The 22,295-nt window shown below is 38.7% G+C and overlaps 1 protein-coding gene across 2 annotated transcripts in view; it reads left to right on the top strand.

Moving 5' to 3' along the window:
* The window catches only part of LOC139945899 (protein Hook homolog 3-like), a 32,937-nt gene that overhangs the window by 6,675 nt on the left and 3,967 nt on the right, over positions 1-22,295 (top strand). The window contains exons 4-17 of one of the 2 annotated variants that reach the window (XM_071943400.1): positions 412-544; positions 1,649-1,866; positions 2,757-2,851; positions 7,447-7,591; positions 8,381-8,593; positions 9,441-9,605; positions 10,143-10,303; positions 11,633-11,773; positions 12,601-12,697; positions 14,302-14,325; positions 18,968-19,002; positions 19,919-20,001; positions 21,013-21,218; positions 22,158-22,229. In XM_071943400.1, coding sequence (XP_071799501.1) covers positions 412-544; positions 1,649-1,866; positions 2,757-2,851; positions 7,447-7,591; positions 8,381-8,593; positions 9,441-9,605; positions 10,143-10,303; positions 11,633-11,773; positions 12,601-12,697; positions 14,302-14,325; positions 18,968-19,002; positions 19,919-20,001; positions 21,013-21,218; positions 22,158-22,229 — 1,788 coding nt within the window. The remainder of the gene's footprint in view (positions 1-411; positions 545-1,648; positions 1,867-2,756; positions 2,852-7,446; positions 7,592-8,380; positions 8,594-9,440; positions 9,606-10,142; positions 10,304-11,632; positions 11,774-12,600; positions 12,698-14,301; positions 14,326-18,967; positions 19,003-19,918; positions 20,002-21,012; positions 21,219-22,157; positions 22,230-22,295) is intronic. The other variant, XM_071943401.1, reaches the window with a different exon arrangement.

Here is a 22,295-nt window from a genome sequence, read left to right as displayed (position 1 = left end):
CTGTTTTTCTCCATCTTACAATCTAGACTGTTTCAAGCAGAATATTAATTCCTACTTTTAGCTCACCAGAGTTCTTTCCTACTTGTCTTCTTGTTAATGTAGCGCCTTACCAAGAATGGCTTAAGGCTGGTTTTGGCAAACTTGTATTTTTATAAGAAAAACAAATAATACAAAAATGCACGCTGCATACATTTTGAAGAGTTCCTAGTTAATTGACAATTCCTGTAAACTGGATATTTCTGTTTTCATCTTAGATTTTTTTCTTCTTGTACATGATGTACATGTACTAAGCCTCTCTGAAAGAGTGGCTGTTAGCCTTACTTGGGTTGAACTTGCCCAAAAACAAATCTGACCCCAAAATCTTTTCACCTAAAGTATTGTGACTATTGTTTGTGTGTTTCTTCTTTGAAGGTTTTGGGGCAACAGATTCGAGATTTCAAGCATCCTGATGTCTCGAAGATCGCTGAAAGGCGTGACCTTGCAGAGATGGGTCGGTTACTGCAATTGGTGCTTGGATGTGCGGTGAACTGCGAACATAAAGAAGGTTGGTGTACTTATGTATAATATAGGGTGTTAATGCAAGGGCTCATGGCCTAGCAGTTTAGAGCATTGAATTCAAGTTCTGTGCCAAATTTTATACAGCTGCTTAAGCACGAAGGGTAGCTAAGCATAACAAAATTAAGCTTAGCAGAATAAGGTTACTAGCTGAACTACTATGTCGCATGTACAAGTTGTTGAGTGATATTTAATGCTTAAGCAGCTCCATGAAATAAGGACCTGGTGACTACATGTAAGTCATTGGGGTGTAGGTTTAAATCCTGGTCATAAATAACACTTGTATCCTAGAGTAAGATAGTTTACTATAATTGCTTCTCTTCACCCAAAGAGTATAAATGGGTAACTGGAATCGTAAAGGTTCATAATGTGTACTACAATTTTGCATTTACATGGTTTGGGTACTTTTTGTACGACACGTAACACAAACTTCCACAGATTTACATGACACTTGCACAGATTTTTAAGATTATGATGGTAGTAAAACATCCCTCAAATTAACACTTGCTGAGTTGCTGTAGTTTTTGGAGAATGAGTAAAACAATTTCACAAGAATATTTTTTGTCTCAGTGAGATGAAAATTATTTTAGCATGTACGACGTATTTACCCGACTCGCCTGAAAACAATGCTCTATGATTTATACATTTCCCTAAAAAACTTGCGACTATTCAAGCTGCTACTTGTGCAGGTAAATTATACTACATATAGATCTTCATTCACAGTGAGTAGGTATTCATGTCATGACCAACAACTACAGAAGGTATCAAAAACGGTTTTCCGTAGGATAGATCATTGTGATCATGCGAATGGAGGAGTATAGAGTCAATTAAGCATGCCTACACAGAAAATAATGCTAGGCAAATTTCTTTACTGAGTAAAAATTGAGTAGGGCACCAGCCACAATAATGCAAACTTAATATAATTTTGGCTGGTAGCCTGTTTCTGCATTTAAAAAAGCAATTAAAACATTTTAAATGTAGATACTATGTACATCGAAGATATTATGTACAGCTCTTTGTAACTTTTGGAAAAGGCGCTTTATAAATACTATTAATTATTATTATTTGGTTGTGGTTTTTTTTCTTTCCGTAGAATACATCAACGTAATCATGGGAATGGAGGAGTCGGTTCAGCACGCTGTGATGAACGCCATCCAGGAGCTGATGTCCAAAGAAATGCCCTCCAGCGAGCCTCCTCCCGAGGCCTACGCTGAGATAGAGCGTCAGCTAAAAAGGACCATGGATGATCTCCAGCATGCCCTGCTGGACAAGGAGGAGGTCCTGCAACGATGTCATGAACTGGATGTTCAGGTATGGTTTTACATCGATTAGCAGAAGCTTTTCAAAACCAGGAGAAAAGAGGGGTGGATTTCACAAAGAGTTAGGACTAGTCTCATCTCGAGTTAGGACTAGTTACGTACTCATCAACGAGTTACTCGTCTTAACTTAGGACTAGCCTTAAGTTTTGGAGTAGTCCTAAGTCCTAAGTTAGGACTAGTCCTAAAACCCCAGGGCTAATTTGATAAAAACCTGTAAGCAGAAAAACTTGCTAAGCACAGAAAAGTTTTGCTTACCAGAATAGGGTTACCAGCCAAAATGGCACAACGTGTACAATTTGTGACTAGTACATGAGCTCTTATTTGTTAAGCAATACTTTCTGCATAGGCAGCTCTATGAAATTGGGCCCATGGGGAAGTTTAACTGTTGTGATACTTGTGTCCCTGAGCATCATCACCATCCTTCGTCCTTTAACGAAATAGTAGAAGCAGCTTTGATGAAATGGTGCCAGGTCCCTGAGCAAGACACTTTCTATAATTGCATCTCTCCACCCAGGGGTAAATGGGTACCCGTGAGGGCAGAGATGGTTGTTGTGATTAATTTAGCTTAGTAGCGCTTATTTGTTGCACGCGCTGTATACTCCCCCGGAAGCTGAGATGGTTTAATGAATGAATTTCATGGCCCAGTTAGAAAGTACCAGGGATAAATGATGTTGGAGCGCTTTGAGAAGTTCTTTTCATTTTGCAAAGAGCAATTCCATTGGAAAAGTCTTTGGGGAACTTTTAAAGGGGCACCAATGTTTAGACTAGACAACAGAAGCTGTGGCTTCCGCATTCAGCATTCAAGACCTATGTTGATATTAAATGTATGCACAGTAGGAGGGTCAAGAGTAAACATAAACCTTTGACACCATTGTATTCTAGGTCGCTACCATGACAGAGGAGAGGAACACTTTACAGATCGAGAATGAACACCTACACCAGAGGCTCGACCAAGGCGACAGCGTAGACGACCCAAGGTAATCTCACACTCCTAGACGATTCATAACAACATCCTTCTGAGATGTCTTGTATTTCTGCATCCTGGTTTAGACGATATTAATAGGAAATACAAACGACAATATGTAGAAGGTTGGATTGCGGATGTAAACATGGGGAAGGTACCACGTCCCAACTCCAAAGAGTTGCTTAAGCAGAAAATATTGCTTAACAATTGTCTGCTTAGCAGAAATTAGTAGTACACCAGTTACAAATTGTTCATGTGACATAATTGTTTGGCTGGTAACCTTGACAGGGCTCTTGAAGGGGCGAGTATTAAGAGGGCCCACCGATGATGAAACACATCTAATGAAACTGAGCAGGTTTTTTTTTATACCTATGATAATTCTTTCTGGGGGGGGACAAACTGTAAGAGCAAGAACTTTCCTGTTACGCACTTTTTTGCCTGACATTATTGATCTCTTGCACAAAGTGGAAAGCACAGCATGATGTGCGTTTACCATTTCCAACGTTTTTAGGGGTCGCTTTTTCTGTGTGCATTTGACTCTAAAAATGGCGGATCCAAGATTATTGTGATGATGGCATCAGGTGAATAGACCCTTCCCATGAAATATGTAAATTTCACATAGCGCGTGCGCACTAACGTTTTGGTTGGCAAAATGACGGAACATCGCACGGTTTTGTACACGACTAATGGCTGCGTGACGCAGACGCGATTGCGCGTCTGCTCAGTGGACAACTCTATGGTGTTTGCCAACCAACAGGGTCTGTATACATGCGTGAATGTAATTAGCATATTTCATGGGAAGGGTCCATTGGGTTAATAAAGTAACTACAATAACTCTTATAACTACTTCATTTTCATTTCAGTCATTCATTCAATCTGCATATTATTCATAATCTCTTGACATTTACTGCCAATGGAAGTTCTATTTCTGTGGCTTTTAACGCTGATAACTTGTTTAACCTATTAAAAAAAATTAAATCCAAAGTATGCTGTATGAAAGAAAACTAACTTTTTTTATTCTTATGCCCTTATTCCCGCTTCCTCAAGCAAAAAAAGTGCAAAGCCAGAAGATCAAATCAGGTAGTTGGCCAATCAGTGGCTTCCCGACTATGCATAATGCATGACATGAATTATTCATGAAGCACGCCTGGCATGCTACTTTGCATAATGAGCATGTACTCTCTATGGTCTCAGGGACAGGGAGAGCTACTTTGTTTTAAATGCACCAATAAGCCATTTGCGAGTTAGACTTGAATAATGTCTGGTACAATGACTTGCTTCGTCACAATGTACGCCACTTACATTTGAATTCCTCACACTATAGAGACAGTTTCTAAGTCAAATGGTTTCGGGCAAGATTTTGTATAGCAACCTCCAGATGAGCAAACCCTGGTACCATTGTGCCATACACATCCATTCAGAATCATGTATGGGTGTTCACTGTCTCTTACGTAACTAAGCAAGAGCTTGCCCCTATACATGTGACAAAGCAACTGTCTCGATAGTCTGCGGAATTCAAATTTAAGTGGTAACTTGTAATTCAGCACGTCATTGTACCTGACAATATAAAAATCTAACAGGCAAATTGCTTAGTTGCAGAACTGCTTGTTATGTATGCAAGGCTTGCAGAGTACATGGTCATGAATTATTCATGAATATTGCTTGAATATTGCATGAATATTGCAAGGCTTGCATAATGCATGGTCTTGAATTATTCGTGAATTATTCATGAATACTGTTGTGCATGCTGGAAATTTCCAGGTGATGTCCAATGTTTTCTTGGTGGCTGGGACAGTGAGTGAACCCTCCTACTTTTGTTCCCTTCTTTTTTTGTTGCCTTCTTTCGGTGATCCTAGTTTGTTACCAGCAATTTTATGCCTATTTTGATGTAGGTTCTCTTAATACTTTAGACATTTTATGTTGATATGTGGCAAATACTGTAGACATTTTATTTTGGTATGTGGCTATTGAGAGTAACCAATGTAAAGAGGAAATTCTAAATTGGGGGTCAAAAGAGTTGCCTAAAAATTTCAAATAAAGTTTAGAATTAAAAGAGGGGAAAATTGTTTGGATAACCGACCTCCATTATTCTAGATGGCATGTATTTCCTAAACTACAACGCTGCCAGGAAAAGCCATTGAAAATCTCAAATATCTGCCTCATTTTAAGCATTTCTTTTTTTGTTCAGTGTACATGTATACATATGGTTATATTTTTTTAAATAGAGTGTCAAATATTTATAAATTGAGAGTTGGGCTGGGTTGAAGAAAAAAAAGAATTGAATGAAAAAATGTTGATTACTCTGAATGGTCAAATTCTTTTAGTCTTTTGTTTTAGGAAGGAGTTTTTTCTTTTTTTTCTTTCATTTAAATCAAATGGTTGTGAACTTTCCTACTGGTGGCCCCTGTAATAATAAACATAATTTAATTATAATGGTACACAGTCTTTCCCTAGGCTTAATTAAGTCTGTTAAGGCGAACATTGTTAAAGGAACACATTGCTTTTAATTGGTCGAGTTGGTCTTTGAAAAGCATTTGTAACAGCATTTATAAAATGCATACGATTAGAAAGATATTTTAAAAGTAGAATATAATGATCCACACAGGTATCACTCAATTTCGTCGACTAACCCGGTCGGCTATTGTGGGACCATAAATGGCCGACCCTGTTAGTTCGCAAAGTAAACGGAAAACCATGCAATTTTGAAACAAATTTGTGTGGATTATTGTATTCTACTTTAAAATCATCTTTCTAACATTATACTTTTTATAACAAACGGTTACAAATGCTTTTCAAAGACCAACTCGACCGAACCAAGGCAACGTGTTCCTTAAATGGCATGACGTTTTGACACTAGCACAGTCTCTTCAAGGGATAAATGTCTCTAAAACACACATTATGAGAGTGTGCTTTGGTCACATAGAGACTGTTTTGGGGGGTCAAACGTAAGGTCATTAAAAATTGTTAGACTTTGCTTGTTTTGTGATGGTGTTATTGAAGACTAGAGAATGAGATTCTCAATGTAGTGTGCCCTCTACACTTTTTATTTTTTAGTTTATTCCTGCAAATACCAACAGACCAATGACATGATGTACTTTCCCCTTTAAAAAAAAACGCATGATTCTAACGTTAACACCAACTAACAAGATGCTTGCTATTAATATGGTTTAAATTTAAAAGTATTTTCTCTTGTTTGGAATCTGAACAGGGTGGTTAAGCCTTGTAATCTTGCTACGCTGTGCTGCATACATATAGCTTTGCTTTTTCAGGGATGTGATTTCCTTTTTTCAAAAATCCAGAAATCCATTTTTTGTCCCCCTCTTTTTTGTTCTTCTACATTTAAATATTTTATAACGAAGGTCAAACTCATTAGAAAATTAAGATCAAACTGTATGTAGCACCCGATATGACAGTGTAGGGCTTTCAAAACCAATTTTTGCATGTATGTAAGCAGGCTTCGCACTTGAAAGCTTTCGCGCTCGCAAGCTTGTACACTTTGCGCTTTCAAGCTCATAGTTCAGGGGTTTTGTTTTTTTCCAACAGCCTATCTTATCCCTGCTTTTGTCAAAACAACTTATGTTCCAAAAACTGATTCACTTTCTCCTGACTGGTTCACAACTCAATATTCAGCACCCCCTCCCCCCTCCTCAAAAAAAGTACCAAAAATGGTTTTAAGCTGTGATTTCTGCTCAATAGCTTAAAGACATTGAGCCCATACATGTACATTGTCAGATCTGTATGCTTCGTTTCTGAAAGGTGGAGGGCACCAAAGCATTTTCTCCTATGATGAATGTGCACCCTTTGATGAAATTGTAAAATTTCTACTGGAGCATTTCAAGGTCACCAAGGCAGCGACAAAGGGCATGGAGGCAACCGCCTTTGTTGCCTTCATGAAGTATCAGGCATGGGTTGTGGTTTTTTCCGTCTTCAAATGACCTGTGAGCTCCTGTGTAACTCTTGAAAGTGAAGTTGCTTCTTGTTAATTCTTGGAAAGTTTAAGGTGTCCTCCTGTTTCATCACTTGCCTTTGACTCCTTCTTTGCACAAAATGTGCTGCTTAAATCTCCACATTTATGTAGGGTGTTTCAAAGGCATATTTATGAACTCTACGTACTGAGCTGTCTTGATGAAGCACGTAGTGAGAACCCCCCTTTTGAGTGAAATTCTTTTTGTTCTTCTTGTCGCAACTCCATGAAACTAGGCTCAGGTCTGAAATAAAAAAAGTTTTTCTGATTGGCAGTTATTTTGCTGTCATTTTTAATATCTCCTACAGTTCTTTTTCAGAACTGAGAAGTCTCCCGAACATCAGATAAATTTACTCTGCGATAGTAGAACAAAAAAAAACAGTTCTCTAAGAACAATTATTACCTGGCAAGTAGATACACACATGGTTTTGCTGCAAACCAAATATGTTTGAACTTGACGCACTGAGCTGTCTTAATGGAGCACTAGTTTTGAGAACCTCTCTTTTGAGTGAATATTTTTCTTGTTCCTTTTTGTCGCAACTTCATGAAACTAGGCTCAGGTCTGAAGTAAAAAGGTTTTTCTGATTGTCAACTATCTAGCTGTCATTTTAACGCCTTTGATTTGTCATATTCCGTAAATGTAGTACCCCAGCTGGACGGAGGCATCAGCACCTTCAGCAAACCGTGGAAGAGTTCCAAGAAGAGAACTTCCGTCTTGAAAACCAAAAAGATGATCTCCAGATCAGAGTTGACATTCTGGAGAGAGAGGTGGTCGAGATATCCCAGAAAGTAAGATAGTTCTTGGGTACACTCTCTCTAGAGAATTTCTTATTTTGATTTCCCTCCAAATAGTAATATTATTTAGGAGACATACGCCTTTTGGCGACAGTTATTTTTTAACTTTTATGCTCTCCTGGGCACCCCACTGTTGTTTTTCTTTGTTTTCTTAAATATTTTTAATGTATGTATATGTGCTTGTAAATGTGATTGCCCGAATAAATATTATTATTATTATTATTATTATTTTCATTTTGTTTTTTACCCATATACACCGATATGTGTAAGCACTGTATACTCAGTACTTTCCCGAGCTTTGTTTGAAAAAAACTACAGGCATATGACTCGGGTTGTATTCAAACCCTCGACCTTTGCACTTTTTTGCCAACTAGACAACCGAGATTGCCTGGTAGCTAGAGGCAGTTCGAATCGCTCGTTTTAGCAGCGGGTACTGCAAAGGATTTTATGGAGGTTGCTGGGCTGAATCACACCTGAGTAAAATGCCTTGGCTTTTTTTTCCACAGGAAAATACCAAGTGCGCTTACACACAACGGTGTATGTGGGTAAAATAAAAAAGATTTACGATGTTAAATTTGCGTCGGGATAAAGAATTTTCTGTTTGGTTTTACCCAAACACACTGACAAGTGTTAACACTATACATTTAGTACTTTCCTGAGTTATTTATTTAAACCCTTGGTGGACTTAAAAAAAGTTTGATTTATTAGTCACCACTAAAATTGATCGAGCTACAATCCTGGCCGGACTGACTTTACTTTACTTACCCCTCTCCTTACTTCCAGAATGAGCAGCTAACGAGTCTTGCGGAGGAGGCAAGATCCTTGAAGGATGAAATGGACGTCTTGCGGCACACCTCAGACAAAGCCGCTAAGTACGAGATGGCGATAGAGACCTACAAGAAGAAGCTGGAGGACCTCGGTGACCTGAAGAGGCAGGTCAAGCTTCTAGAGGACAAGAACACAATGTACATGCAAAACACAGTTGAGCTAGAAGAGGTAATAAACCATGGACAGGGAACGATTTCATCCAGCACTTTTGCCTTGCAAAATATTTTGACTGAACAAATTTTGTGCACACTGAATGGCAAAACTGAGCAGCAAATGATGGTTTTTTTGAGTAGCAACTGGTACATTTTGCATAGCCCTTTGCATTGTTATACAAGGGAAATCATTTACTGATGGACGACCGAGTTTGTAGCGACGGTGGGTGGTGCTGGCCTGCCAAGGAATTGTAATTTTAAGTAAAATACACTGTGCCGCCCAGCACAAGTTTCCCCTAGAATAAATCAACATTTTTTTCCACTGTGCATTGATCTGAGACGCAGCTTATGATAAGGAGTGTCTAATGTCCCAGAGAAAGAACTCGGGAGTCGTGGCCTTCAAGCCCTTTTCAGGAATAATCACAATTTTGTTTATTTCATACTTTTTTGTTCGGGCACTTCAAAATGTGTCCCTTCCTTAAAGGATTTGGGTACTTTTTCAAAATGTCCATAGATTAACACTAAACTTACTGGGTTTGAAGATAATGATAGTGGAAAGCTTCCCTTCAAATATTACTTATTGAGGTGCTGTAGTTTTTGAGAAATGAGTAAAACAATGTCATGAAAATATGTTTGTAAATGATTAAAATCATTTTCATCTCATGAGACGAAAATTATTTTTGTGACATTGTTTTACTCATTTCCCAAAAACTATAGCACCTCAGCGCGTAATATTTTTAGGGAAGCTTTCTACTATTATTTTCTTCAAACAGTGTAAGTTTAGTGTAAATCTGTGGACATTGTGTTTGTTGTCCTACACAAGTTACATAGACCCTTTAATATTCTATTCTCGTCCTTTCCAGGAACTAAAAAAAGCAAGTGCCTTAAAGTCACAGCTTGAAAATTACAAGCGGCAAGTGCACGAGCTGCATGCCAAAGTCTCGGAAGAAACCAGGCGGGCGGACAAGGCAGACTTTGAAGGCAAGCGACAACTTGAAAGAGTTGGTCAGATGCAGACAGAATTAGAGGTATGTAGTTAAGTTTACAGTTATGGTTTGAAATAGATGCAGGGATGTGATTTCTCCTTTTTAAGAGTTTTTGAGAAATGAGTAAGACAATTGTCACAAAAAAAATGTTTTACTTAATAATAACCATAATAATAATGGTGCCAAATTATAATGCGCCATGTCTGTCTAAAAAGACACTCCTGGCGCAGGAGAGATGCCGAAGCCAGATTGCAAAGAATATAGTTAAGCACAAAAATAAGTTTTCAAATGGGTTGTGAAGCTGGAATAAGTAGTGATTTGTCAGAGTTTAGGGAGGAGTTTGTACATGCTAAAATTACTTTCGTATCACTGAGACGAAAATTATTTTTGTGACTTGTCTTACTCATTTCTCAAAAAGTATAGCACCTCTGCAAATAATATTTTCAGGGAAGCTTTCTACTATCATTATCTTTAAACTGAGGTAGTATAATGTAAATCTGTGGACACTGTGTTTTGTAAAACAAACAGTACCCACACCCTATAACCAAATACAAAACTTTTACTTCTAACTCTTTGCAGCGGTTGAGAGTTGAGAGAGACTCACTGCGAGAAACTAATGATGAGTTGACCTGCAACCAGCTCGCTGGCAATGTCGGTATGGGTCTGTCATCCGACAGGCCATCCAGCCCGGGCAGCCCCTTGTCCTCAGGATTTGCTGATATGCTTCCTTCAGAAATAAGGTATGTTAAAGACATTGGACACTATTGGTAATTGTCAAAGACCAGTCTGCTCAGTTGGTGTATATCAACACTTGCATAAAGTGACAAACCTGTGAAAACTTGAGCTCAACTGGTCATCGAAGTTGAGGGATAATAATGAAAGAAAAAACACCCTGGTCACACAAAGTTGTGTGCTTTCAGATGCTTGATTTCGAGACCTCAAATTCTAAACTTGAGGTCTCAAAATCAAATTCGTGGAAAATGACTTCTTTCTTGTAAACTACGTCAATTCAGAGGGAGACATTTCTTACAATGTTTATACTCTCAACCTCTCCCCATTACTCATTACCAAGTAAGGTTTTATGCTAGTACTTATTTTGAGTAACTACCACTAGTGTCCACTGTCTTTAATACTTAGCCTGTGCGACTAGTGTCGCGACTATTGATTGCTTAGTCGAGTTGCAACTACCGTTATTTAACTACTCGGTTAGTTGGCCGCCACGACAACTACAAAAATAGTTGCGACTTCCTGCTTTCGAACCAATTGTGTAACTCAGAACATCATAATTTACATTCAAAACACAACCAGACATCAGTGACACAACCTGTCAATCCTTTTTCACACAAATTTGACTAAATTGCACCTGCGACAAACAATATGCTGTAATGCATCATGGGAATTATAAATTAGTCACGACTAGTGCCAAAGTCGCAACTGTTTATGGCGCGACTAGTCTTCTAGGCTTAGTTAACACTCAACCCGAAGGCTGTATCTAATTTGATGGCTACTACTTTGGCTACAACTCATTGCTATTGTTGCTAAGGACGTCCTATAGTCCAACGCATGGTAGCTAAGTGGATTGAGTGGCCTAGCGGTTAAGAAACTGGACTCAAGCTTTGTTGTTTCTGATCAGCAGAGTGTGTGGGTTTGAGTCCTTGTCTTGACACCTGTGTCCTTTGTAAAGTTGTTGGTCCCATGTGTTGTGTGATGCACTTCACATGAGGGAAATGAGTCAATTTTATTTTATTTTTATTTTTATTACCTTCATTGCACAAATACATAAAAAATGACACCAGTGCAAAATTTAACTTCCCATTTCCCTTCATCATTAACCCTCTCAAGTACCACTTTTGTGAATTATTTCCTTACCGAATAAGCAGGTCATAATAGCACCCATTCTGAAAACTGTGTGTTTGTGCTGTCTTTATTTTTTGTTTAACAACTCTTTTTCTGAAGCGATTTTCCGGTTGCTAGTGACCTGTGGGCACAGGGAAGAGTTAAGAGCTCTTTGTTTTGTTAAAGACAAATTGTTGTCGTCTCATTTATAAGAAAACTGTTTTCTCTTTCAGAGAAAAGATCATCCGTCTTCAGCATGAGAACAAGATGTTGAAATTGAAAGCAGGAGAGTCGAGCGATGAAAACACACAGCTGTTACAGAGCCTTCTGGACGACTCAAACGCCAGACGGAACGACCTAGAGTCGGAAAACAGGTATTTATTTATTATTTATTTATTAGGGTGTCATGGCTGAGTGGTAAAGGCGCATCAAATTCAAGCGCTGGTGGTTAAGTCATCGGAGTTTTGGTTCCAATCCCGGTCATGACACTTGTGTACCTGAGCAAGACACTTAATTATAATTGCTTCTCTTCACCTAGGGGTAAATGTGTACCTGTGAGGGCAGAGTTGGTTCTTGGGATTGATTTAGTTTACTAGCGCATATTTGTAGCACAGGATGTATACCATGTATGCTCCACAGAGAGCTAAGATGTTTTAAGAAATGAATTTAATGGGCCAGTGACCAGGTGTTCATGTAATGATGTTTGAGCGCTTTTAGAAGGCAATCCGGTGTGAAAAGCAGGATATAAAAACCGATTATTATTGTTATTATTATTTATTTATTTCTTGATTACCCTCTCAGCAAAAATTTTTTTTTCCGAGGAGCCCAACAGCTACAAACAAACATTAGAATTTTTTTAGATGACAAGAACATTAAAAAGATATTTTAAAATAAAGATAATAACCGCCAAATTAAGAAAAAGGCCAAATGTCTTACCAACCATACGACAGAGCGGTACTCCCTGCTAAAATATTGGATTCAAGCTGCCTCTAGCTACCAGGCAATCTGGGTGGCCTAGTTGATAAGACACTGCTCTAGGTTTGCACAGGTTGTGGGTTTGAATCCCACCTGAGTAATATGCTTGTGATTATTTTTCACAGAGCTCAGGAAAGTACCGAGTATAAAGTGCTAATACACATTGGTGTATAAGGATAAAACCAAATTTGATTTGGCATAACTCGTTCCTTGTCTTCTTTCTCAGGATTTCCAATCAGCGAATTCTCTCACTGGAAGTGGAGGTTGAAGAGCTGAAGCTGCAACAAAGGGAAGAAGGCGTATCGTCGTCGGTCGTTGGAGAGGTAAAAACAAAACACTTTTCTCACTTCTGACTTTAACTCAACTGATTTCTGCCATTACGTGAATCATGCATTAAAAGCAGACCCGAGTTTGCCAACGAGAACTATGGGTTGGTACTCGCTGGTTTGGGAAAGAGCAGTTTTCAACACGATCTTTCTTATCTGAACAAAAGTTTACAAGGCGTAATCATAGGGTTTAGGTTATCACTGCATTTGTGTTTACCGGCACAGATACCTACAAAATTTCACAGGTTCTTGTTTATAATTTTTAGTAGTGGGAAAAGATGTTATCAACCAACAAAATGTATCTTGAGAAATCGAATTGGGAAACAGGAAGCAACTTTGATCATAAAAGACAACCAAATGTATCTGGAAAATCGAAGAACAAACAGCAGAACTTTCTGCTCTTAGCCAAACTTTCTGCTCTTTAGCATTTCGGGTATTTGACACCAATAGTAGGCTTGTGTGCCAGGATCACTGGCCTTGGGGAAGTGGGTTCCAGGGTGAATGTTTATATAACTACTTTATTGATAAACGGCTTGTAAGAGTCACATGCAAAGGTGAGTAGAATTCAGAGATTTTGGATGATGGGAAATTCACGTAGTGGCCGTAGTATAAATCATGCTGCGTGGTTCACCTATTTTGGTCGTGTGGTGGAGTGCTTTGACCATTTGACTTGTGCATGGTTTGATGCCAGCCGCCAGTAGCATCTCTTTAGCGTAATGTAGTAGGTCTAGTGCAAGATCATTGATGCAGTGCTTTGATCAATAAAAACAGACGGTAGTCTTTAAGGCATTGGACACTGGTAATTACTCAAAATAATTGTTAGCATAAAAACTTACTTGTGAACAAGCAATGGAGAACTGTTGATAGTATAAAACATTGTGAGAAATGGCTCCCTCGAAACGAACTTAGTTTTTGAAAAAGAGTTAATTTCTCTCTCAAAAAGACTTTAGGACTGAAGCCTTTTATTACACATTTGTGCAACAAGAGTGTTTTTTTTTTTTTTTTTTTCATTGTTCTCTTGCAACTTCGAAGACCAATTGAGTCAAAATTTTCACAGGTTTGTTATTTCATGCATATGTTGGGATACACCAAGTGCGAATGCTGGTCTTTGACAATTACCAAAGTCGTCCAGTGCCTTAAACTCGGGTACTGATGGAATGCCAGTGGTTGATAAAAACCATTATCTAATATAGCTGCCAGCTGATTTTTCAAATAACATAACGTACCTCTTCCGATATTATAAGTTATCACACAAGCGCGAGTGGACTACGGAAAAATATAGCCCATCTGCTACCCGTATGGGATGCAGACGCGCTATATTGTCCCGTATTTCCACGAGCGCGCAAACTTGGCGCGTGACATAGAACACATAATATGCATGGTAGTGATATAGCTGTGCAATATGGGTTTATATCACCCCTCCATTCTGCAAATCTGATTGGAGGATTAGCGTGTACTGGAAGATAATGAATATAATACTTGTCTTTTCACAAGGGTTAATTTTGCGTTTTTTCTGATAGGTGCTTTTTTTTTTTTTTTTTAATCCACATTAACAATCTGTGTTATATGTCCACATTTATTCCTCACCGTTCACACTCCAGTCTTCCCAGAAACAAAGCCAAGAGGTAACCCCTGAGAATGAATTTGACCTTAAATTTGCCTGCTTGCATACGTTTGGAATGGCTTGCTGTGCTGCCTGTAGGCATTATCATACTAATCAGTTTTGATTTACAGATTTTATTTTGATTTTTTTTTTCCTTTTTATCTTTTGTGGTTGTTGTGGTTTTTATAATTTGTGTGGTGTTTAACTTGATGATAATGTGGAGTATGTATAATTTACTTGTTTTCTTTTTTTTTTAATGGCTATTAGACCTTAAAATGCCATAGAAATCAAGATCACAAGTTTATTTTATTTTGGGTGAACATTGAGAACTTCAGCCGATTTGAACCTGTATTCTCCAGACAAAGGGGGTAACCCTGTTTCAGCCCCAGGAATAATGTAGGTGGAAACGTTCCCCTGCAGGGGTGGCAGTTGGTTTGGGTCGATAGCCCGAATCAGTTTAAGTGTAGCCCTCACCATAAATGGGCTGTGGTAGCCTTGTGATGTAAGGCCATCTCTCATAAAGAATAAGGGAATCAATGTGTGGTGAAGAGGTTTTCAACTAGTGGTTTAATCCCAACGAGGCCTGGTTCTTGATATATTACCGAGACAAAGTCAAGGTAAATTATAAAGAACCAGGCCTCGGCGGGTTTAGACCACTAGTTGAAAACCGATTCAACACACTTTGATTCCCATTCATAAATACCTTTTCGGTCAAAAACATCATCACTTTTTGGTCAAATAGTTAAATAAATGCAAAAATTATAATTGTTAAATGATTTCTTTAAACACAACACCCCTCCAGCTATGAAATGGTAGAGCCATCCGCTGCCCTCGCGTAAACAACTCCTTATAAGGGAATGCTGTGGGCGTATTGCGTGATGTGGCACAACTGTTTCAGCCGTTGCTCTTGACCAATAGGAATGAAGAAATTGTCTTATAAGAACAGGTGCAAGGTTGCGTGTCACGCTAATGAATTAACACTATTTACCGGTCATTAACAAAAGGTTTATGCACACCCACGTCACGCGCTCTCCACCAATAGGAGTAGAGAAACTGTCTGGGGTATTTATGAATAAAGGATAAAAACCACTATTATATAAGGCACTGGCTTTAAAAAAAAATTATCAGTTATACTCAGAACTTTAAAGTTACATATTAAAAAGGTGCCTTCACATCGTATAGAACTTTAAGTCAGCGAGGCAGGAATACTCCAAATTTATCTGCACTAGGTGCACCGTTTTACAAGATTCTTTTGGCTTTATTGCATTTGATGTTTTAAATCTGTCTGCATTATAGCATGGGAGGATTGTAGCATGCGTATCCTGCCATGCAGAGTTTTATTTTCTTTATGTCAGATTTGTGTTTTCTCCCCCCTCTGTTGTTGATCGTTGATATTTCCAACATATCATCATGGCATTTATGCTCTAAATGTACCTTTATGACTAGTACCATCCTTTATCCTGGACAAATTGTACACTGTGGGGGTATGTCAGGCCTGGAATTTCATCTCTGAAAGGGCAAGGCCATTTGGATTTTGCAAAGGGCACTAAGGCCAAGACCAGGAGCAATGAGGGCCGTGGCCTCCTGTGATTCCAGGCCTGGCCTTTATGCGTTTTGTGGGTCTGCATTTTTTTTTCCAGCTGATTATCTCTGATTTCCCTGTTTTTGATTTCTCTGCTTTGGAGATGAAAGTTGGAAAACACAGGTCAAAGTTCGGCTGTGCCTGACACTGCCTCTGTTTTCTGTGTCCCCAGCAAATTGCAGCTGCATGCCTCAATACTGAATATGGCCAAACCATATAGAAAGGCCCAACATAATGGCCAAGCCAACCCAAATCTAGGACATTTGTGACACTAGTGCAGTCCTGTATGCTTTGTTCATGAAAGGGCAAGGGCACGAAGGCATTTTCTCCTTAGGGCACCCTACAAGGAAATTGTAAATTTCTACTGGAGCATTTCAAGGGCACCAAAATATGACCAGGGGCACGAAGGCAATCGCCTCCAGTGGCTCTACAAGTGTTTTGTGAAACTGTGCCCAGTACTCTCCTGCCAATAAAACCATACAATTGTGTGACTCCCTGCATGTACTAAAATTGTCTACTTTCATTTTAATTGGTTTATTTTTTTGGTTTCTGGCATGCATGCAAGATCTCTCTGTGTCTGGTAACCTAACTCATGGTATTTCTTTGTATTACATTCTAACCACTGTGCCTGGATTGCATGGATGGATTAACCAGTTTGTGAGTACCATACTAACTTTTTTGTTCATTTTGATCCGTCATATTCCATCCATCCATTATAAGTATTTGTTTGTTTGTTTTTGTTTCTCCATACCATTCTCCTCCTTTGCACGAGTCACAACCCCCCCCCCCCCCACCCAAATAAAATAAACAAGAAAACCTAAAAAATAGATGGTGGTAAGTAAAGAAATAAATACTTTTAATAAACCTCGCAATGTCAAATTGGGTTGGCATGCTCATGTTCACCTAGTTAATCAAGGACATCTTTTGTTATCCCATTCCTTAGACTTTTAGTTTATTTGAGGGCCACATGTATCTATAAAAAAAATGGAAGACCTCGGTTTGTCACACCACCCCGATATCTTTTGTAACAGTCCCTGATGTGAACAGTAAGCCTGGGCGACTTGTGAAATTTACAACTCAACTAGCCACGCTTCAAAAAGTCGCGAGTTTGACACACGTAGCGACTTATTTTTAATTCCCAAGATGCATTGCAGAATATTGTTTGGCGCAGGGCAGTTCAGTAGGATCGAAGGATCGCGTCACTGATGTCTGATTGTGTTTCGTAAGTTGGATATGTTGTCGTGAATCGTGATGAGTTACATAATTGGTTCACCAAGCAGGAAGTTGTGACTATTTTTGTAGAAGTGTAACCGAGTAGTTGAAAAACGGTAGTCACGACTCGACTAAGCCATTAATAGTCGCGACTCCGACACTAGTCGCAATAGTCGCCCAGGCTTGGTCAATAGGTTGCCATGCTCGAATTGAGTGAATCACTTCAAGACTCTTTTAAAGGCAGTGAACACTATTGGTAATTACTCAAAATAATTATTGTTATAAAACCTTTCTTGGTGACGAGTAATGGGGAGAGGTTGATGGTATGAAACATTGTGCGAAACGGCTCCCTCTGAAGTGCCATAGTTTTTGAGAAAGAAGTAATTTTTCACGAATTTGATTTTGAGACCTCGGATTTAGAACTTGAGGTCTTAAAATCAACCATCTAAACTGTGTGAAGGGTGTTTTTTTCTTTCATTATTATCTCGCAAGTTCGATGACCGATTGAGCTCAAATTTTCACAGGTTTGTTATTTTATGCATATGTTGAGATACGCCAACTGTGAAGGCTAGTCTTTGACGATTACCAATAGTGTCCACTGTCTTAAAATATTTAGTGGATAATGCAATAAGCCTTTTTGAGGTATGGCGGATGTGATAGGAGTGTACTGTTTGGTTTGGGTGTATATACACAATTTTACCCAATCCTTATAGTGTTGTAGCATTGTGTCTGCCATATCTCAAAAAGGCTTATAATATCCTCATGCAAGTAGTCTGTTTCAGCGTGTAGTTCACTGTAGAGATTTCATTTTACTGGTCAAGGTAGTGTCTTAAAAGTCTGGGCCTTATTTCATAGAGGGGGAAAATGGAAGTGTTGGACAGTCTGTTAATGGAACTGATGCAATAGACCCTTCCCATGAAATATGTAAATTGCACATAGCGCATGCGCACTAACGTTTTGGTTGGCAAATTGAGGGAACATCGCGCTGTTTTGTACACGGGTAATGGGTGCGTCACGCAGACGCGATTGCGCGTCTAGTGCACAACTCTATGGCGTTTGCCAACCAACAGGGTCTGTACGCATGCGTGAATGTAATTCGCATATTTCATGGGAAGGGTCCATTGGGTCCATTAGTATGCTACTGCCATTTTGACTTTTTAGGCACTCCCGTAGTTGTAGCTTTCTTCACACATTAAAAAAAAAAAAAAATGAAACTGTTAAATTTTTCAAGCGCATAGATCTCTTCATATCGACATGCAACTAATGCCATTCTGCGCATGTGTCAGGATTATTGTGTATGAATGAACCCTGCGCAGTGGTCGCCATCGGCAAAGTGCGCACATGTATGTGTGATGCGCAACTCTCAGCCAATGAGTGGTCTTCCTCATAGGGGTCTTTGTATTGGTAGTGAGCTTAACAGATGCCATTTTTCTAACATGCTAAGCTTCTTACTTTACTTCTTTTACATTTGTGTTGTCATTAACTGCACCCGTTTACTAATATTGTCAAAAACTAACTTTATTTTTAACATAATTAAACCAACACTATGCATTAACTCTGGTTATAAAACAGAAAAGCAAACTTAATCACCATACCAGCCAAGAACCCCATACGAAGAAGACACCATTTCAGTTTTAGATGTGGGAGGAAAACCCCAGACACCTATTTCAGGAAAAAAGTAGGGACTGGAAACCCTATCCACATAGAAGAACCCCTGTAGGGTTCGAACCAGGTCCCAGAGTTGGAAGTTGAGGAAAGAATCCACTGAGCCAACCTGACTGTCCCAATTTTATTCCTCTGAAATATTTATTTCGTTGTCTTCAATCATTTTCATGAAATCTAACACTTATTTATTCTTCTCGTCTTCTAGAATCAAGATCTGAGACTGAAGCTGAATGAGCACAAGTAAGTCATTGGAACATTGGACACTTTCAGTAAACAGTATTGTCCAAGGCCCACACTTCGTGTATCACAACATATATATAAATAAACAAACCTGTGAAAATTTAGGCTCAATCGGTCATCGGAGTTGGGAGAAAATAACGGGAAAACCCACCCTTGTTTCCGCACGTTTCGCCGTGTCATGACATGTGTTTAAAATAAATCCATAATTCTCGATATCAAGAATTGATAATTGTTTTCTCAAAAAGTAAAGCAGTTCATGGAATAATTTTTCAAGAGAAGTCTTTCACCATTACCTTCTGTAAACCCTGTAAGTTGCTTGTAAATCTGTGAACTTTTTTGTTTGTTTCTGTTCTGAAAGTGTCCAATGGCTTTGTCAATGTTCTGATGAGACAAAATCCAAATCTCCCTGATTGTAGAAACCTGTTCAGTATTGTGTCGGCTTGTCCTGGCCGAGCAGTCAAGGTCTGCAGACTCAAGCTCTGGTTATTCTGGTCAGCAGAGTGTGGCTTCAAGTCCCGGTCAAGACACTTGTGTCCTTAAAAAAGACACTTATTGCTTAGTCCTTCAGATGGGGCGTAAAGCCAGAGGTCCAGTGTGTTTTAAGAACACTGCACTTGGTTTGATCGGCAGAATATTGTGCCACAGCACATTGGAAATCATTACACAGTGCTATGTGAAGGCATAGGTCCAGCAATACCTTGCAGGAAAGTACTGAATGCTGAAGCACAATGAGCGTCACTGAGTATTGGATATGTGTGCAATAGAAGAAGCCACTATTATAATGGAATATATTTCGTAAGTTTTTTTACGGGCTAAGATTTTGTTTCATGACTGGTGATGTCCTTTCAAATGTGTTGACAAAAAAGATACAGTTTCACAGTAATTCATTTGTCTTTACTTATTATTTTTTTTACAGAGAGAAGCTACGGGAGACCGATACCGAACTTCGACGCAATAGATCCTACATTGATGATCTGGAGCCCAAGTATGTAACAAGCTGTAAGTAAACCTACATCTTCCTGAAACCTTGTACCCTAAGTAACCCATAGTAACAATCTGAGCAATTGTTGTTAACTTCTTGGAATGTAGATATACAAAATAAACTGTGGTCACCTTTTTGTATAGACAAACATTTTTACCAGCGTTACTACAGTAAGGCTATTCAGATTCAAATGTTGAAGCATCAAAAATTATATATATTTTTTCATGACTACATTACTTCAAAGTGAATTGATTCCAAATTGTTTTTATACTATAAGCTGATGTAGGCTTCCAGCCAAAAGTTTTAATAGACAGACCCAGTAGGCTTCGCCCACGACGCACAGGTGAGCAAGAACACGTGGGCTCTCCAATGCCTTTCTGCACAACTCTGCCGCATGCGCCAAGATACGCGCACGCATGTCGGACCTTAGTGTCGGACCTTCGTTGTGTTGTGATTCGTCAATACGCAATGGGGCGGAGCTTAATGGATCGGTCTATTGTAATTATCTTTAAAGACACTGGACACCTTCCGGTAATTGTCATAGACCAGTCTTCACACTTGGTGTATCTCAACATACATATCCACAAAATAACAAACCTGTGAAAGTTTCAACTCAATTGGTCGTTGAAATTGCGAGATAATAATGGAAGAACATAAACCCTTGTCACACGATGCTTGAATTCGAGACCTCAAAACTCTGAGGTCTCGAAATCAAATTCAAATATTTTTGTGAGAAATAACTTCTTTCTCAAAAACAACGTTACTTCCGAGGGAGCCGTTTCTCACAATGTTTTTTACTATCAACATCTCTCCATTGATCGCTAACATGGTAGTTTTTATGCTAACAATTATTTTGAGCAATTACCAACAGTATCCATTGCCTTTAAGAGTGATTAACAAACCTGTACCTTCCCTTGAATAATAATGGCCTCTTATATAGCTCATATCCGTCACTCAGTGGGGCTCAAGGTGCTTTAACATTCAATTATTTCTTTAAGAGGAGAGTTTATTCTTATTTGAACCACCAGCCGGTCAGGTGACCAAGCTCCAAGACATGCTGAAAAAGAAAGAGGAAGACATGCACTCCATGGAGGAACGCTACAAGAAATACCTGGAGAAGGCTAAGAGTGTGATTCGAACCCTGGACCCTAAACAGAGTCCGGCAAGCACTAATGAGATACAGCTCCTTAAGACACAGCTTAATGAGAAACAGAAAATCATCGAGCACTTAGAGGTAAGAGGAGGAGACGAAGGGTGGGGGGATTGGTTTGTCTTTTAACCCATTAGACAGAGACCATTAATTTCTGTATTTATCGTAAAAATACGCCAAGATTTCGCTAACATTGTTAATTTATTTAATCAATTTTTTGCAGTAAAAAATGTTAACACAAATAACGTGACACAAACATTTTCTTTGGTTTTAGAAATTTGATGCATTATTAACAATAAACTGCCGGATGTATCTTTCAAAATGTGGTGGATATACACGCCAACCGACTTAAAATGGTTATTGTAATTTTTTTTTATTCTTCTTCCATTTCATTTTCCTATCAAAATATGCATGTATGAACTCACAGCAGCAAGGGCTTTAAGATCCAAAATAATTCAGAATTGTTTTGGTTCAAAATAACACACGTTTAAAGGGTCTATGTACTTTTTGTAGGACAAAAAACACAATGTCCACAGATTTACACCAAACTTATGCAGTTTGAAGATAATGATAGTAGAAAGCTTCCCTGAAATAGTGTGTGCAGAGGTGCTGTAGTTTTGGGGAAATGAGTAAACAGTGTCATGAAAATAATTTTCATCTCACAGATCATGAGACGAAAAACTATTTTAAGCATGTAAAAACGTATTTTCATACCATTGTTTTACTCATTTCTCAAAAACTACAGCACCTCAGTAAGTAATATTTGAAGGGAAGCTTTCCACTATCATTATCTTCAAACCCTGCAAGTTTAATGTAAATCTGTGGACATAAGTGGAAAAAGTACCCAAATCCTTTAACAGCACCTTAAAGGACATTGGTTCAAAACACGCCCAAGTCAGTTTTTTCTTGTTCAACCCAAAATTATTCTAACTACTTTGCTAAAATGCACAATGGCTGGATGAAATCGTTCCCTTACAGGGAATGTGTTGATGAAATACGCAATCTTCTTTTTTACTTTTAAAGCATGAGCGAGAGAAATCGAAGGTAATGAGAGATGGGGAGGAAAAGCTTATAGTTTCAGCTTGGTATAACATGGTAAGTCGTTTTCTAACCTACATCATTCATTGGCTCTAAAGCTTTTAAGCATAACTTAAATTATTT

This window comes from Asterias amurensis, chromosome 13 (assembly GCF_032118995.1).
Source record: "Asterias amurensis chromosome 13, ASM3211899v1".
NCBI lineage: Eukaryota > Metazoa > Echinodermata > Asteroidea > Forcipulatida > Asteriidae > Asterias > Asterias amurensis.
This window is presented reverse-complemented; position numbering and strand designations above follow the sequence as displayed.